This window comes from Prosopis cineraria, unplaced genomic scaffold (assembly GCF_029017545.1).
Source record: "Prosopis cineraria cultivar Desert tree isolate PC_DT_omini unplaced genomic scaffold, ASM2901754v1 PC13, whole genome shotgun sequence".
Lineage (NCBI taxonomy): Eukaryota > Viridiplantae > Streptophyta > Magnoliopsida > Fabales > Fabaceae > Prosopis > Prosopis cineraria.
In genome coordinates, this window is record NW_026555344.1 from 1652355 (window position 1) to 1671032 (window position 18678).

Sequence of the window (18678 nt, forward strand, 5' to 3'; positions counted from 1 at the left end):
TAGGATTCAAGTAATGTTATATTAATATAAGATCAAAGTTAGAATTATTTTGTTTCATTCTAATTCAAAACTTTTCTATCAATTCAAGTTCTATTTTTTCCCATCATTTTTTGGCCTGACTTTTTGGTCAACATTTAAGATCCATGCTAGAAAAATTATATCTTTTAACTGGAATTGGGAAAACTACATATAGAAATAATAATAATAATAATAAGATACTACACCATGTAGCTAATAAAAATGAATCGGTCAAAAGAAGAGATTTAGAAATAAATGTTCAACGCCAAATTTCCAAAAATAGAAATTTTCAAGCTTTTAACAAGTTTTTAAGAGTAAATTAAGAAAATAATGTAATATTATCAAATTCATTAATTTTTAAGTAACAAACAAGTAGCAAATTTGTCAAATGCTGTTCGATATTCATTGCAAGCTACTGGTATATATTTGTTGGATTGTTCGTTGAGGGGAGGAATTACAGACTCCAAGCTTTTCTCGTTTATGGATTTGGACTATTATCAAATTTTCGAAATTACAGGAGTTACTTCTGCATTGAAAATTTCGTTGGACCTTTCTGCAACCCAGAAGACTCTGCTTTCTTAGTCATAGCCAAGAGGTGCCCTCTACTTTACGTTTTTGCTGTTGCTATTATGCGATATCGGATTGGACTATTCTGCTTTATTTAAATATGTTGCGGCAAGAATCTGCTTTTGAATTCTGTTGGGTGTACGTAATTTTTCCTATCTGAATTTATGGGTAGCTGAAATTCTTTTTTTTTTTTTTTCAGGGGCTTCCTTGGATTCTGAGATCATACCTCAGTTTCATACGAGTCTGCTAATCCTCTGTCTGTGAAACTAAAATTAAGCTAAAAGTGGGGTTTCATCGTTGCATTTGTTGTTAATAATTGCAATTTCGTATGACAATGTATTCTAACGATGCGTGAGTTGCGGTCATAACTTTATTGTAATGTTTATGTTGATTGACGTTATGTAAGGCAGATGAGGGAGACAAGAAGTGGAACAAAGAATGAAAAAAGTTCGAAATGTACATCAGCTAACTCGTTCCCCCTTGTTATGGATATTGATGACTTTAAGGTAGAAGTTGAAACCATGTGATGCAAGTATATTCTTTTGAGATTCGGTAAATCATCTTTAACCTTGCACATATAGGGGGACTTTTCTTTTGATGCATTATTTGGAAATATGGTGAAAGTGATCCTTCCATCTTTCCAAGAAGAAGCAATAGATTCATCAGAAGGACACAACAACGTCACTGGGGGTGATTCTTTTTCAAATGGACATAGGCGCGCTTCATCCGATGCAGCAAAGTATGCTCAGAATCTTTCTACTCCCTTGTTCCCAGATGTTGAGAAGCTCTTATCTTTGTTCAATGACTATTGCAAGGAGCTGGCTGAGCTTCGTAAACAGGTTCCTCTCTGACTTTCCCAGAACTTAATGAGTTGTATGTTGATGTCCTAATTTTCTTTTTTTCTTCAATATGAATTGAAGATTGATGGCAGGCTCTACAATCTTAAGAAAGACGTCTCTGTTCAAGACACTAAGCATCGTAAGACACTTGCTGAGGTTAGTCTGCTGTATGGTTCATCTTACCAAAATTTTCAAGCACTCTATAATATCTTGATTGCTTTGAATCAAGAAAATAAGAAGTCTTCTTGTAGACCTTGGATGTAGCAAATATATGATGTGTCACTGATATTTGGCTGCTACTTTTTTAACATCAGAACTCCCCTTCTTAAGTTTTCATTTTTTTTCCAATGAGAAGGGGATCTTACTTCCTTTACTGATTCTATTTGTCCAATCGTAATTTTTCTTACTGCATGTGTTTTTATACTCTTTTCAGCTAGAAACAGGAGTAGATGGTTTGTTTGATAGCTTTGCAAGGCTGGATTCGCGTATTTCAAGTGTTGGTCAGACTGCTGCAAAGATAGGAGATCAACTTCAGGTAGAATTTTAAAAGCTTTATTCATTTTGCAAATCAACAGTATATGTGAAGAGTTGGTTGTTGAATGAGTTAAATAGTGTTGTGCAATACATGTAGCCGACTCCATTTAGTGGAATAAAAGTTATTATATTCATTTTACAAATAGTTCATGATCACATCTTTACCTTTATAGGCAGGTCAAATACTCTTTTTCTATGAAATATAGTTTCTCAGCCGGTACTCTTATGACTTGGCAGAGTGCAGATGCTCAACGGGTTACTGCCAGTCAAACTATTGAGCTAATAAAGGTATAATTATAATCAGTCAACCAATGTTGTCTATATATGTTTACACTGGGAATCATTGTTTGTGGTTGATATAATTTCTTCTCTTTGCAGTACTTGATGGAGTTCAACAGCAGTCCTGGTGACCTGATAAAGCTTTCTCCTCTATTTTCTGATGACAGCCGTACTGCTGAGGCTGCTTCAGTTGCCCAAAAATTACGTAAGATTAACTTTTTCTAAGCTTTTTCACTTTGGATGTATCATGTAAAGTTAGAGAGCTATACCTATAAACGAGGCCTCATTATAAGCTGTTTTTTAAAATATTGGCCCCCACACCTTATGTCCATCTCTCTCCAACTGCATAAGAAATTTACACAGATAATCTACAGGATCTTGATTATGAAGCTTCTGCCATTTATCATAGACTGTGCTAATTCTGGTCATCTTCAGGGTCATTTGCTGAAGAAGATATTGGAGGACGTGGCATAGGTGCCCCATCAATGATAGGGAATGCAGCTGCAAGCAAAGGATTAGAATTTGCTGTTTCTAATCTACAAGAGTATTGCAATGGTTAGTAATTTGAAAAGCACGGAAAGATATGCCTGCTTGATAACATATAATACAATTATCCTAATTACAAATAAAAAGAATGAAGAGTCTCTTCATTTAAGAAGATAAAAACACCATTTTTGTCAACTCATTCATTAAAAATGTTGTTTGTATCCAATTTCCTTTTTTCCTTCTTATTTGGAGATTTGAACCCAATGACTTGACCAACAACATTTGACATCAGCTATATCCTACCGTAGCCCATTACGTTAGACCACAGGATGAATTTTGTTTCTTCTAATTTATAATAAGGTGAAAACAAACAAATTTGCCTTACTCATACACTTCTGGGTGTATAACTGTTGTTACCTAAACAATTTAAGACAAAAATATACAAGGCATACCTTATATTTAACTTTATTTTTCCAAGTAATTAGTGTCTTATTTGTTTTTCTATTTTTGCAGAATTGGAGAATAGATTGTTGGCTCGGTTTGATGCAGCATCACAGAAAAGAGATTTATCCACGATGTCTGAATGTGCCAAAATTTTGTCACAGGCAATTAATCTTTTGTTCTGCATACATATACATTTCTCTCTCTTTTTCCCTCTCATTTCTATAGCTTCTTAGAATCCTCCCTTGATGAAGCTTTTTGGTTTTACTTATCTCACGGTACAATCTTATACAGTTGGTAGGAGCACTAATCCTTGAGTAAATTTCAGCATTAACAAATGAACAGGCTATATATAGTAGTTGGAGATTAAGGATGTTTATGTCCGCATATTTCTTGGAGAAAATTATGCTAAAAAAATTGTATAGGTGTCAACACTAACTGAAATGATGTAGCAGTTAAATTATTGACCAAAGTGTTCATTTGTGTGAAATTACCTGTTTTCAATGCAGTTCAATAGGGGTACAAGTGCCATGCAACATTATGTAGCAACCCGTCCAATGTTTATTGATGTGGAAGTCATGAATGCTGATACTAGGTTGGTTCTTGGTGATGATGGCACACACGCTAGTCCTAGTAATGTCACTAAAGGGCTTTCATCATTGTACGGAGAAATCACAGGTTTGAATGTTGAAATATAATGACTTATTAGTGAAATGTTTAGTTCTTCATGGAATCAGTAATGGCATGCTGAATTGTTTCAGATACTGTTCGCAAAGAAGCAGCAAAAATCACAGCTGTATTCCCTTCACCCAACGAGGTTATGTCAATTTTAGTTCAGGTACCAAAGGACATGGTCTTCCCCTGATAATATGGCTTTAAAGAGGCCATGTATCTTGGTGTATTGTCATAACCATTATTTGTTATTCTTTCTTTGGTAATTCTCCATGTAGCGAGTTCTAGAGCAGCGAGTCACTGCCCTTTTGGACAAATTATTAGTAAGGCCACCTCTTATAAATCCACCTTCCGTGGAGGAAGGTGGACTTCTATTAGTGAGTGCTGCTATCTGCTATCTCACCAGCTTCATTGTTATTTCCTAAATGTCAAATTAGACAGTAAACTGATATTGATGTCATCTGTACTTAACTTTGAGGCTTTAGTATCTCAGAATTCTATCAGTAACATATGAAAAGACGCAAGAACTTGCTAGGGATCTGCAAGCGGTGGGATGTGGAGACTTGGATGTTGAGGGTAATGATTTAACACATGCTGCTAGTTCCTTTTGCCTGAATTTCTTCATTGTACTGAATTAATCTCTGAGAAGAACATCGTTTGAAATGACATTTAAACATGACGTATTGTTTTGTTAATTGGTAGTAATATCTGATGATGGTTTAAGTGGAAGAAAGCTGTTTTTTAGCCTGGAAGTGGTAGTGTCACCCATATTATGTCATGTTATAGGTGTATTGTGGGTGGTTATCTGCCTGCAGTATAATATGCTGCAGTAGTTTTGGGAACCTTGACATTTACTTCTTATTTAGTTTATTTAAATTAAATTATTTGTTCTTCATTGCTCTGAATTACAAATTTCAGCTATGGTTTAAAATTCTTGGAAATTTTATGGATTTGAAGATAACATTTTTCAGATATGAGTAACTTTTCCTGTGATCTCATGCTCTCTTAAAATTCTTATATGATTCAGGCCTCACAGAATCCTTGTTTTCAAATCATAAGGATGAATACCCCGACTATGAGCAGGCATCTCTTGACCAATTGTATCAAGTGAAGGTTTGCATTTCTTTCAATTTTCCCCTTTCATTGGTTTTGGATTTGATTGCTAATTGCTTTAGTTGGGATAATGCAATGCAGCTGGAAGAACTGCAAGCTGAAAGCCAGCAGATATCTGAGTCACCTGGAACAATTGGACGCTCAAAAGGAGCTTCAATTGCTTCTCCTCTACAGCAAATATCTGCCACAATTGTGTCAGAGTTTGTGCGTTGGAATGAAGAAGCAATTTCAAGGTGCAATCTCTTTTCCTCTCAGGTAATAACTTGCCTTTTCTATTGGAAAAGCATTGGCACCCCCAAAATATTGTTTGCAAAACCCTGGCCAAGTAACCTCTTTTGATACAATCTTACTATGTCTCTGGTTCTTTACATGTTCATTTTTCCCCTTAGTGCCTGATAGAACCACTTTTGCTGCAATGGCCTATGAGGGGAAACTTAGGAAGATTCAAGAAAAGGGAAAGTAACTTTTTGATGATCAGGGCATTGACCTTGAGACTCCTAACGTTAGGGAGAAAGAAACAAGCAATTATAGTTGCTGTAGGGTTGCTATAGGTCTGGGCAATGAGGGTAGTATTGGAGACTGTAAATGTTACTTTTTGGCTTATATCAGTGGTTGGAGTCTCCTAGTAGAAATCAGGTCATATTTTGTATTTGGTTGTGGGTAGAGACTGGGCCTCTTGAAAGTCAGAGGGCAAGTTTAGTAAAGCTGTGCTGTGTTTGTGTTTTGTATTTCTGATCTGAATATTTTGGATTGTAATGGGGGATAGGTTTTGATACAAGTCAGTGGAGTTTCTTGTAATATTGGCTTAGTCTTTTGAATACATTAATATCAAACTTCAGTATTTCCCTCAGCTTTTGCTAGCTGTTCCTTTAATTTTTCTGCATTAAGCCTGGTTATTTTGTTGGGTTCCATCAGTGCCCCAACAAGAAGGGGTAACTTGAATTTGGGATCACCAATTGGAATGTCTTGAAACTGTCTGGGATATTTCAAATTATATGAATGTCTCAACTACTTCAATTTATCCCTGAATTCTAGGAGAATAATATTAGATATATTTAAATTTTATTTTTATCTACTCAAGTTTGTTTGTTTGTTCTTATACATTAGGATTTTTATTCTGTTTGGTATGCTTCTCTTCCCCCTTCTTGTACAGCAATTGGCCTTACTTCTTAAAAGCAGGTGTCTTATACCTTTGTTATGCAAGAATATATATAGGAAAGAAGTGCTCAGTTCAGATGGTATCAAAACCTAGTTCTGGCCAATTACAAACTTCTATACTTCATAACCAGTATATAAAAAATGTCCAAAGTCAGTGCACACAGACCCTTCCAAACAAATCTTGACAATGAACTAAGAGCATCTCTCAATGATTTTCACTCAATTGTCAGTTCAAAGCACTCTTATTCGCCTGGATGGTGTGAATATCCTAGTCCCAATACCTGCATATGTGCAATCTGTCTGAAGGAGATGAAAAAATTTGACTGCTAGCATTGGCACTAGGAAACCAGCGCTGATTTTTTATCATATGGGATGGTGAACATATCCCTGGTTACAACATGTCTAGTAGATTTCATTAATGAGGACATTGGTTACAATTATATGTATTATCCCACAACCAAGGAGCTCTAAGATAATGTCAACCAAATCTTTCTGATTTGGTTAACATTTTGCAAGTTTATAAGTTGATCTTAAATCTTGGCAAAATTTGCCAAAATGGAGAAAGTGTACCAAGCACATCAATTCTTTAAAATAGTTTTGGCAGGCAGGACTTGGATTTATTCCATGACTATGAGTGGAAGTCGGTTGAAGATGCTGAGCACCAAATAAATTGGTCGAGGAAGAGAGAATTTACAATTCCTTATTGGGCTGCATATAGAAGTAAATGAGGTGAGGGGAAGACATATAGGGAGACAACCATCTCACTTAATAGGTGAGGTGTTCTTTGTAGGTAGGAGGGAGGAAACAAAAGACATAAGATGCAAAGTAGCAAGAACAATACAGAAACAGCAGATGCTGGCTCTTGCTTTAATCAAGACCTACATAGGAGAAAAGTTGTTCAGAATAAAATTTTGGGGGGGGGGCTAAAGAGGCACCTTTGATGTGGAGTGATTATTGAGAGGTACAGAAATGTACTGTGATGCTGACTAGGTTGGCTTTATAATTTACCGGAATTCTACAGCAGCGTACTTTCTTTTGTTTGGGGTACTACAGTAACACGAAGAAGCCCAATAAATAAAAATTGTTTTTTGCTCGGGTAGTGCATAAGTGAAGTACTGGGCTTTTCTCAAGGGACTTATAAACGATTGTGGTTAAAAAGATTGTGAAGTGAGCTAAGAATTTAGTAGAGGTTCCTATGAGGGTTCTTCATTAAAATATGGCAACAATAAGGATTGTAAAATCTTGATTCATAATGAAAGAACCAAGCATATTGATTTCAAGAGACATTTTGTCAAAGAGAAGCTTGATTCAGCAGCGTTCGAACTTCATTATGCACCTAGTCAATTTCAGGTGGCTGATTTGTTGACAAAGGCAATATCTGAGTTAAATTTGAAAGCTTAAGAAGCATGTTGAGAATGATCAATATCTATTTTCCAATTTGAGGAGTCTTGGTGTTCATATTTCATATCCGTCCTTGATTGTTTAGTTTGGTCTATTTTATCATTCTGTCTTTCTCTCCTTTACTTTACATGATATTATCTTCTAATTTTAAGTTCCAAAGTTATCTAGAATCTTAGGAGATTGTCACTGGCGGCATCTCATCTTATGTTAACCTAGTGCGTTTTGGTGAAGTGAGATTACTAAGAAAATAATGCAGTGCATCTTCTCTGAAAATCCAAATATTTCCGCTTGCATTCCTTCATTGTTTTCTCAGCAAGCATCTGTTTCATAACCCAAAATCAAGCAAAGCAAACTTCCTTGTTTTCAATGACTTATTTTTCTGTTTAAAAAAAAAAGAAAAAACTTCTACACTGATTAGCTGATTATGTGATATCTCTTATGTACATCTGATACTTGACCAATCTGAGGTGATGAAGGTGTAATATTTCTATGCGGATGTGAGATTTTAACCTCTGGTATGCGCTGCTAACTTTTTGTTCTTGTCCAGCCAGCCATCCTTGCAACCAATGTAAAAGCAGTGTTTGCTTGCCTGCTGGACCAAGTAAGATATTTTTTTTGACATTCATATTTCAGATATACTTTGTCAATTGGAGCCAGTTGTCAGGGCTATTTCTTATGCATTATATGCAGGTCAGTAAATACATTGTAGATGGACTTGAGCGTGCTAGAGAGGGCCTGACTGATGCTGCTAACTTGAGGGAAAGATTTTCACTGGGTGTTGGCCGAAGAGTAGCTGCTAGCGCAACTTCCAATGTAAGTACAAGAAATTTTTGTGAGCTTTTTTGTTTAGACAATCTTAGCATAGACATTGTTAATTTAATATGTTCATTATTGATATGCAGGCAGAGGCTGCAGCTGCGGCTGGTGAAAGCAGTTTCAAATCGTTTCTGGTTGCTGTACAATGTTCTGTTGGCAGTGTGGCTATTATTCAACAAGTATGATGGGGAGCCTTGATCTACCTTTATCTATATTTTGTAACTAATAAATTAAATTGATTACTTTTTAACAGTATTTTGCAAACTCCATATCTCGGCTTTTGCTTCCTGTGGATGGAGCACATGCTGCTTCTTGTGAAGAAATGGCAATGACAATGTCCAAAGCAGAAGCTGCTGCTTACCAGGGATTACAACAATGCATCGAAACTGTAATGGCTGAGGTCGGTTGTGGTGTGTTGCAAGTCTATTTTCTTTCACTGTATGGTGACCTGTTTTTAACTGAATATTCTGTCATCACTGTTTCTCTTGTCATCAAATGAGTTTAGTATCAGACTAATGGGTATGTGTCTACATAATTACCCCTGTAATGACAAATGGCCTATCTGAGCTGGATGCTTGTCAAGATATTGTTGCTACGATGTTTGTGCCATAAAAATAATATATGTTTTTGCTTCAAACCTCCATGTAGGTGGAACGATTGCTCTCAGCTGAGCAAAAGGCTACAGATTATCGATCACCTGATGACGGTATCGCTCCTGACTACCGGGCAACCAATGCGTGCACAAGGTAGATATACATTGAAGAAGTAAAATTATTGTTTGCAATGCTGATGTTTATGGGAATTTACCTTACTTCATTTCAGATGAGACAGCATGTTAACCACTTGGAGTTACATTTAACAAAATGTTCTTTCTGTTTTCTTTTTATCTCTGCATCTTGTATTCTTAACTAGGATATTTGATTTTCTTGGTCAGGGTTGTGTCATATCTCTCTCGTGTGCTGGAGCCTGCATTTACTGGCCTAGAAGGTCAAAATAAACAGGCATTCCTGACTGAGTTGGTACAGTATTACATTTCTTATGCGTGAATTACTCTTGCTTCTATGATTCTATATCTTCAATTGAATGGATGCAGCTCTTGCTGATGGCTGCTTCTCCAGAGTAGGTGTATGTGCTTTCATGGAGACCTGATCATCGTATGGCCTTATTGTAAAACTTGTCTTATAACGAGTATTATTGGCCAAAAGTTCCTCTTTGTGGACAACATCTTTTTAGGCTAGCACAGATTCGATATGACAATCTTTTCTCACTCATTTTGCTTCTCATAGACTTGGGTTAAGTAACCTCTTAATTGTAAAGTCATTGGCTAGGCTTGTCTTTGACTCAGATTTTGATTTCATTTTTTCTAAAATGCAGTATGTGGCTGAAGCAGTCACATCATGCATTACACATAGCACTAGAAATGCACCCAATGTCATCATAATGCACCGCTTCAGTCATTACATGTCTTACTTGCATTAGGGATGGGCATGAAGACAGGAATGGTGAATAGTAATAGATTGTGGTGGTTGTGCTGAATATTTATATATTTTTCCAAATTTCATTGATTGCATGGTAGCTTTTGTCGCTTTAGGGGAATCGGGTGCACAAGACATTGCTAAACCATTGGCAGAAGTTTACTTTTAATCCAAGGTAATTTGTGCCAAGTCATATATTCCTTGAAATAGTGAAATAGGGATCTTCTCTACATTATATGTGTACCTCAGTATAATGCCTTAGTTTTTTGTGTGTGTGTGTGTGTGTGTGTGTGTGTGTTGCCATGTTCTGCACAGAAAGTAATCTTGTCTTCACTGTCTCAATTTTTATGCTATGTTGCTGGCAGTAATTTATGTTCTTTTTAGAGTCAACAGGTTATATACCTGTTTTCTGACTTTCTGATTCTCATATGTTTTGTAGTGGGGGATTGCGGTTGAAGCGTGACATAACTGAATATGGAGAGTTCTTGCGTAATTTTAATGCCCCTTCTGTTGATGAGAAATTTGAATCACTGAGCATGTAAGCTGCGTGAGATATGCAAGAATTTAAACCTCTCCTCCCGTCCTTCCCATCAACTAATCAACTAATTTCTGAACTTCTGTAGATTAGCCAATGTCTTCATTGTTGCTCCCGAAAGCCTTGCAACTTTGTTTGAGGGTACACCTAGCAGTGATGCACAAAGGTATATTACATTGGATCTATAGATGCCTCTATTTATGAATTATGATTCAAGCATGAGGTTAAATATTAGTTCTAATTTATTACTATTTCAATTTTGAGATTGCCTCAGTTTTGGTTCCAAACAAAGGCCATACAAGTGTTCATTTTTTTTAGTTAATTTTAGAAAGTTGTTCATCTTCTCTCTCGAAAGTCCTTGCCTGGTTGCTCACTGTTCATGTATAACAATAAAAATTTTATTTTCTGCTATACAGATTTATTCAGCTTAGGGATGACTACAAGAGTGCCAAACTTGCATCCAAATTGAGTTCCTTGTGGAGTTGACAGAATCCCCTTTGGCTAGGGCACAGGCTCTCAACTTGAACCTAAGTTTCACAAATAGTTTCATGCAGATAAAATACAAGGAGGCTGGCTATTCACAGGCCAGTTTAGTACATTGGAATATCTTCCTTTGCTGACTGGATATTTGAAGGTATGATTAGTAAGACCTGGTTGATATTGTTTTTTTGAAAGTCACTATTCTTTTTGACGTTTCATTGCTTATCCTTGTTATTTGTCACAATGTTAGAAAGGAAAAAACTACTTGATCCCGTAGTTTAGCTTGTAAAGTAAAATTTTAGGGAGCAAGCAATGACATGGTCACATGGTTGTTCATTTTCTTGTGCGGAGTATCCCATGCTTGGAATGAATAAATATATTGTTAGTTTGATTGGGCCGTTTATGAAATGCAACATTTCTTGGCATGCTGTGTCAGTCACCATCAGCACCTTCCCTGGTTTTTACTGGAGAACAACAAGCAGTTACTCAACTTACTCAAGTAGGATTTTCATTACTGTATAACTTAAATATTAAGATTCGTCATTTTTTTTTCCAATATTTGATCACAAATAAATCGTAAATAAAGTTATTTGTACGATTCTTTACTAATTGATCTTATTCTCTAATAATAACTTGGATTGTGGAAGAAATTTTTTGACAAGCCCAATTATATAGACTTGAGATGTAAAACTTGTTATAACAATAGCAACAAACATTAACCCTTCTTACTGGTACTTCCATCAACCCTTCATTCATCGAATTCTTATAAAAAGGGGGAAAAAAAAGGCTGAACTAGTGTACTATTTGTGACCCATGAAAAAGTAGCTTGTAAGAGCATCAAGCATACATAACGAATTTAAATCCGTATTATGTATAGGTATAGATTCTTCGTCTGGATTTTTAAGCATTAACAAGTTTAGGCTATAATGAGAACTTACTGATTGGGTGTGAATGATAATTCATTTACCTCCATTTATTTCAACATTTTCTGCTGATTTTGTCTTTGTAGTTTACTTATGGTCCAAGTGTTATAGCATTAGCATTGCGAGCATGTAGCAATGGCATATATGCGAGTAATAATTAATGAGGAAAGGGTTAAGAGTTCAATTCCAGTCTGATTTTTTGACGCTTGTGGTGGGACACTTGTTTATTGAGAGAACCTTCCTCCCATTATAAATAGTATGAATCCTCTAAAGTGAAAACGAATCTTTCCAAGTGAGGATCCATGAATTCTTCAATGTCTAACTAGGCATATCAAAGAGTCTGAAGAATGAGCTGCACTGTTCAGAGCCAAGTGGGAGGAAATCTGAAAAATTAATGAAGTGGGAGGTGGGGGATACCTTGATTGCATATCTATACCTTGAATCTGTCAAACCTTTTGAAGGAAATGGACTTGTTATGTTCCGTGTGGATTACCCATGCTCATGATTCACTTCTCTTTTGATTGCATGTCATGTATCTGTCTTTTGCATGTTCCGCTGCCACGCCCATTATACCTCCGTTGGTATTGGCATGGTCCTCTTTCTCCCTGAAAAAATAATAAGCCAGTCTTGATTCTTGTGTAGACTTGGTTTTCCATATATTGTACAAAGTTTAAGCAAAAGGTTTTATTTATTTGTAATGAGAGTTTAAGGGATTATTGGGCTTAGTGAGCCTCATCCCATCTGTGATCTGTCTCTATCTTTTTATAATTTGCTCTCTGGAATATAAATTTGTCACAGGCAACTCAGAGACTCCTAAAAATTATGCAGACTTAGCCAGCCAAAATATTAAAAAAAAAATCTGGAAGACCCCACATGACAGGATCCCCATGTTCTTATCTGTGGAACGTGAGAGTCAACGCATGACACTTGAGTCACTCAGCTCTGAAAAAGCCTTCGTGTGTTGTGTGGTGTGGATTGTGATGTGGTGTTGACCAATTCGAGTTCATCCCTTGGAGCGTTGGGATTTGTCTTGTCATCAAACTACTCCAATCTTGTATTCAAAAAAAAAAAAAAAATGCTCCAATCTTCTTTTAGCCTAAAAAACAGAGAATGGCAATAAAGTTCCAGAAGAAGAAAGAATTAATTATGGATAGATTTTGGATGAAAATTAAAAAAATAAATTACAAATATTAATTTGGACAAATATTAATTAAAAATTAAGAGTTATATTTAAAATTTAAATATTTTTAATTGAAATTCTTGAATTTATAATTATACGAATTTATATTTTTAATTTATCTTTTAAAAAGGATATTAGAGATTTAACTATTATTAATTATTTTTTTAAACTTAATTATCATTTTCTTTATAAAAAAAACTCCAATCTTCTCAAACTTTCTCTTTAAAAAACTCCGGTCTTCTCAAACTTTTTTTTCTTCCATGGTCTCCTCCCACTTAAATGAATCGCATCCACGTTTCTTTACAGATGTGCATTCTATAATATATATATATATATATATATATAAGCACACCTCATTTTAAATCAATAATTGAATGCTTACAATTTTATTAATTTTACCTTGATTTTTATTTTAATAAACATTGATTATGGAGAACTATCATGGGCGGTCTGATTTTTTTACATGAACCATGTAAATTTAATTAAAATTAAATATACATTCTTTACATTCCAAGACTTGCCGGAAATTTGAGCCTCCCATCCCATCTTCGAAGTCAAAAAAGTGGGGAAACAAAAACAAGTGGAGCTAAAGAGTTTAGAATATCAAATTAGTAAAATCATTTCTTTGAACTCAGCAATCAACAGAAATATTTCCAAGAAAAGAAAAGCCAGGAAGAGCTATATGGGGGCCATTGCATGTGTGGTCTAGATAGTGCCATAGTGGAGTATGTAATTTCATTTCTACTCCACAAATCTTACTTTTCATCTTCAAAAAGTGCTATTATTGCCAATGTTGACTCTTTCATCTTTTTACTATTTTTCATTTCATCTAATGTGATAAGAGTCACCAACTACTTACCATGCCTTTTCCAATTGGTAGATTACATTCATATTTTATATGGTTATAATTCAAGTCCGACAACTGGTATAAATGATATTAGATGATATATATGCCAGAAAGTATTTTCAGTCGAAGTAATATAGGTCGTGTTTGACATGATAGTAATTAATAATTTCTTAGTTTCTAGGATCTTAATGAGCTTGATATTAGCTTTTAGAATCCACGCCATAGCTATGATTGCATTACATGAAAGTTAGCACTGTGATATACTCAACTGAAAAAAATTTGATAAATTTGTACCAAAAGAAACAAGAAAATTGATAAATTCTTTACAGAATAGATTTAGACGATTTAAGTTTTAATTTTTATTAAAAAAATTATTTTCAATGAAACAGGATTTAGAATATAAAATGAACTAACAAACACATAACTCAACTAGTAAAAAATTGCACTAACTTAACCAGTATTATTAAGTTTAAATCTTAATAATGCCATTGTTGTTGGAAAAGCTTTGCTGTCAATGTGATCCTACCTAGCTTGATTCATGAATAATGGATAATTGTATAAAAAAGGAATATAAAATGAAAGCAACCATTTAAATGTTAATTTTAAAAAGCAATGTCAAGAATTAAAATATGAATGATTTGAATTAAATTTGAACTGTCAAAATTTCCTCAAAGGACAAATTGACAGGATCATTAAATTAGAAAATTGAGATTGAAGATTTTACTTGTTAGAAAATAAAACCAAAAAACAAATCAAATACGTGATCGTCACTAATCTATGATAAAGTTGGAATCTTTGTCCTTGCCCCACTCTTAATTTTCAGAAATAAAGTGCCTTGTCAAATAAACATAATTACCCTGTGAGTCAAAATCAAACAAAAATTAAAAGCTCGATGTGGCAGACATTGTACGTTTTTTTTTTTTTTTTACCAGCAAGATATTGTACGTTGATGGGAAAGAAAGTTCTAAAAGCCGAATAAAAGTGAATAATGCATTTTGATTGTCCTCAATCCAATTTTTTTTTTTTTACCATGTCTTTTTTGGTGAATGTCACCGAGAATGTTCTTTAAATTTTTCTTAAATTTGAGGTTGCCAATATGACTCTCCAAGAATATACGAGCTATTTCCACTGATAATATCTGTTGTATATAAGATGTTGATCAATCATAAAAGCTTTTCAGCAATAATCAATCATTCATCAAAATCTTATTTATAAAACTAGTATACATGGCAAATTGCTTGAGTTCCTCGGAACAAAATAGATCATCAAGAATCCGGCTCAAGACTTTTACAACTCTATTAAGCAACTGATACTGATATTAATATTAGGGAGAAAGATGATCACTTAGTCCCTATAATTTTAACTCAGTTAAAATTCAACTCTTGCATTTTGTTTTATTAAAACTCGATCCTTATAATTTAACTTAATTGCAACTTAATATATGAACTCTGACTCGATAGAATTCAGTACATACACTCTTTGACCATTTAAATAATGATACTTATATTTTAAAAAATAAAATTATAAAAACTAGAATTATTTATTAAAACTTAAGGTTCAAGTTACAATAAATTAAAATTTAAAGTAAAATTATAGGAATTGATTTATATCAAGTTAAAATTTAGAACTTAAGTTACAGCCAAGTCAATGATATGGGAACTAAATTATTAATTTTTTTTTTCTAATATTAAGTTTTGGTAAACTAATAGCAAATATTTATATTCTAGACCTTATTAAATACTAAAAAATATTAAAAATAAATTTTTTTGTCCTAATCATTAGAGGGTAGATATGAAAATTTATTAAATTTTAAAAGATAGTTAATGAAAGTTAATATTTTCTTTAGTTTTAACAAAACATGTTAAAAATAACTAATAAATAAAATTAGATAGATTATTATGATGCCTTTCTCCACCTTTTAAGCTGAGATCAAGCGCATAACAAATACTCTATATATCAGTGATAAGCTCGAAATAATGAGATTTATTTATTAGAACACTTAAGTCGGGGTAAGTGTCATCGTTAACCCACACTTCCCCTAAGGAAAGGCCTTTTAACTTACCATTGACAATGGAGGGCATTCATAACATCTATTGATATGTTCTTCCATTTGTCAACACCCATTCAAATTAAAGCTCCTTTGGTACACTGAATCCGCTAAACCAGCTTGGAATAAAAAAAACATTATTTTATAGATAAAATGTCTTTTTTTTCCTTTCTGAAAAATAATTAAAATGCACCACTGCTATTTATACTGTCTAAATTTGAATTTGGTCATTTTGTTTGCTTTATATTTTCATTTATTTAGTCAGTAAAGTCATCTGCTCAAAGAGTACAGCTTCTTATATGAGGTTGTTGTGACGTTATTTCCTTTTTTTTTTCTTCCATATATGTCAATACATGAGATAATCATTAATTCAAATTAAAGGACAATTTTGTGGCCAGCAAAAAAAGAGACATGATTACTTGCTCAAAAGCCTAGGGATATGATCTGTCCTAACTTCTTCTAACACAATTTTTTTATGCAGTAACGTACTACATTAATCAGAAACTGCTTTGTTTAGTCAAAATCAAAACTCTAAATGAAACTATAATAATCTATTTTGAAAGTAGAAGTCAAGATGTAACTGATGTGGATTCTTCATCCAAAAACTGTAGTTGGTGTAGAGTTTTAATTTTAAATGTAAATAGATAGATATCTGTTCAAATCAATTAATGAATTGGAATTTATTATGACAAACTGGACGTGAAGCTGCATCCGATCGAAACTGGTCCGCCGGCCTTACAGAGTTCTGAGATTTAGTTATATAAACTTCGTTATTTATACTAAATTCACTTTGTTTTTAGATTATATTGAAAGCATACAAATTTATTTTGTAGTTTCAATCAAACACAATGCAAAATGCAAATTGTTATTCAACTGTATCAAAAAATACGTGAACATGCCTTTTTTTTTTTTAATCATGCAAATATTGTTAAAATATTCACAGACCTGAATTCAGAATGGAGAGAAATCTTGTGTAATTTTTTAAAAAAAAGGGTGAGGTTTGTGTAATTTATTATTTACTTTCAAGATAAAATTTCATATATTTTTAAAATAGTAAGCGACATGTAAATTAATAAAACTTATCGAAGGCCTTTTTAATTTATTTGTTATTTTTATCTGCGTATACATGTCACGAGAGCAAAAAGTAAGCGTGATTTCAACAAAATATGATGAAAGTGCTATAATTTAGTTTTAAGAAATATCACACAAGTTATATTATTTTAATAATTTTTAGAAAAAAATACGTACAAATCCCACAGAGTAGATTTGTTTATAATATTAGTCATGTGAAATTTAAAAACTACAATTAAGTAATTTAATTATGATATTTAAAATTTTAAAATTTGTTTAAAATTTTAATTTCTTAAAAAATTACATCTTATTAGTTTCACTCTTATTAAATATTCTATATAGATAATTTGATTACAATAATTAAAATTTTATTATATTATTTTTTAAAAGAATAATAAATGAAGCAGGAATATAATTAATAAAAATAATTATAAAAATTATTCAATATCATATATCTTAGATTAAGACTTTTAAAAATTATTGTACATTGTGATTGGAGAAAGTACTAGTTCTTCCTTTCATCTTATTTATAAATAAAAAGAGAAAATATTTATAAGTCATATTAATAAATTTTTATAAAAAAATTTCTCTTACCCTCATTTAAATATTGGAAACAAAAAATCTATTATTAAAATGTGTATTAACGCTGAAAATTTATTCATTTTTAGATTAAATTAATAAATTTTAAATTTTTTAAAATTTTAATAAAATATGTTAAAATGATTTATAATAAAATTAGAAAGGTATATTTTAAAAAGGGAGAAAGTATATATTTAAGCAGTTAATTTCCATTTTCACGTTTGTGAGTTGACCCCACGGGACGGCCATGTTCGTGATGTTTGAAAACCCATACTTTCACGCACACCAATAAAAACTCAAGAGGCAATTAGAAACCGTCAAGAAGGTCGACCAGGAATTTTATATCAGCCGTCCGATCCGGGAATCATAGGATCCTGATCAAACCACCAAGCGGCATATTGCAAGATTACGAGGCACGCGATGCTGTGGGGCGGAACCTTTTTAACATCTTCGCATTTCTCGAAAAGGAATGGGCCCCACTACCAAACCCAAAAATCTGCAAAGCTGTCACGCGCTTCGCCACGTTCCCTTTGTGAACGTTGTCCTTGCCTCCTAGCCGACCATCACCGCCGGACATCACCAATTATATTTGTACATATAGCGACACATGTTGTACGCGCTGAATTATACTTACCGACACACGCGCCGCTTGTTTCCTGACCACGTAATTACGGAATTCTTTTGTGATATCCCATACATCTAGCATGGCATGGAATGATGGAATGGCTTCTACCAACAGAATATTTTCAGCCCCCAAAAAAGAAAATGTTCATGTCATCCATATACATTGGCATACATGATACAGTATGATACATCCATATGTACACCTGTTGTTTCAAATTGCTAATGCCACGTTAAGTAGGGGCCAAAAAGAATGAAAAAGATGCAATAAGAAAATTTGACTAAACCTTCAGTAACTTGCATTATATATATATATATATATATATATGATTTGAAAATTAAGTATTAAACCGTTCATAAGTTTTATATTTTATATTTATATTGATTGTTCCTGTTGGAACTAATTAGGTGACGGAAATAATTTAATATAAAATATATACTGGCTTAAAATAACGAGTAAGATTACAGTCTCAGCATTTTGGGTTTAATATAACTAACAAAAATTTTCGTTCTTCCGATCTAATAAACAAGATAGGAAGATAAAATGAGGAACAAAATGTTGTTTTTTTTTAGTGAAACTAAATCAAATAATAAAT

At 33.4% G+C, this 18678-nt stretch overlaps 1 protein-coding gene across 5 annotated transcripts; it reads left to right on the plus strand.

Annotated features, from left to right (window-relative positions):
* The first annotated feature begins 434 nt into the window (after nt 1–434).
* Nucleotides 435–12884, plus strand: LOC129290726 (exocyst complex component SEC10a-like). Of its 5 annotated transcripts, XR_008588517.1 has the most exons (27): nt 443–613; nt 785–868; nt 992–1091; nt 1167–1424; nt 1506–1580; nt 1858–1959; nt 2196–2246; nt 2337–2442; nt 2673–2792; nt 3237–3328; nt 3674–3842; nt 3926–4002; nt 4115–4213; nt 4322–4412; nt 4864–4949; nt 5031–5204; nt 8056–8109; nt 8199–8321; nt 8411–8503; nt 8578–8724; nt 8973–9070; nt 9259–9343; nt 9916–9974; nt 10239–10337; nt 10423–10500; nt 10751–10968; nt 12536–12884. XR_008588517.1 is itself a non-coding variant. In XM_054927621.1 (26 exons), exons 3-26 carry the CDS (start codon nt 996–998, stop codon nt 10818–10820), a joined length of 2502 nt encoding a protein of 833 aa, XP_054783596.1. In that variant the 5' UTR covers nt 443–613; nt 785–868; nt 992–995; the 3' UTR covers nt 10821–11205. The 5 variants fall into 5 exon arrangements, 2 of the variants coding, with proteins under 2 accessions (XP_054783596.1, XP_054783597.1); XM_054927621.1 differs by lacking the exon at nt 12536–12884 and having other exon boundaries at nt 10751–11205; XM_054927622.1 differs by lacking the exon at nt 12536–12884 and having other exon boundaries at nt 996–1091; nt 10751–11205.
* The last annotated feature ends 5794 nt before the right edge of the window (nt 12885–18678 follow it).

Coding starts and splice junctions, on each gene's coding strand:
- LOC129290726 (XM_054927621.1), top strand. CDS start 996: ATGAGGGAGACAAGAAGTGGAACAAAGAATGAAAAAAGTTCGAAATGT. Junction 1,092..1,166: donor TGGATATTGATGACTTTAAG/GTAGAAGTTGAA, acceptor TTGCACATATAG/GGGGACTTTTCTTTTGATGC. Junction 4,003..4,114: donor TTATGTCAATTTTAGTTCAG/GTACCAAAGGAC, acceptor TTCTCCATGTAG/CGAGTTCTAGAGCAGCGAGT.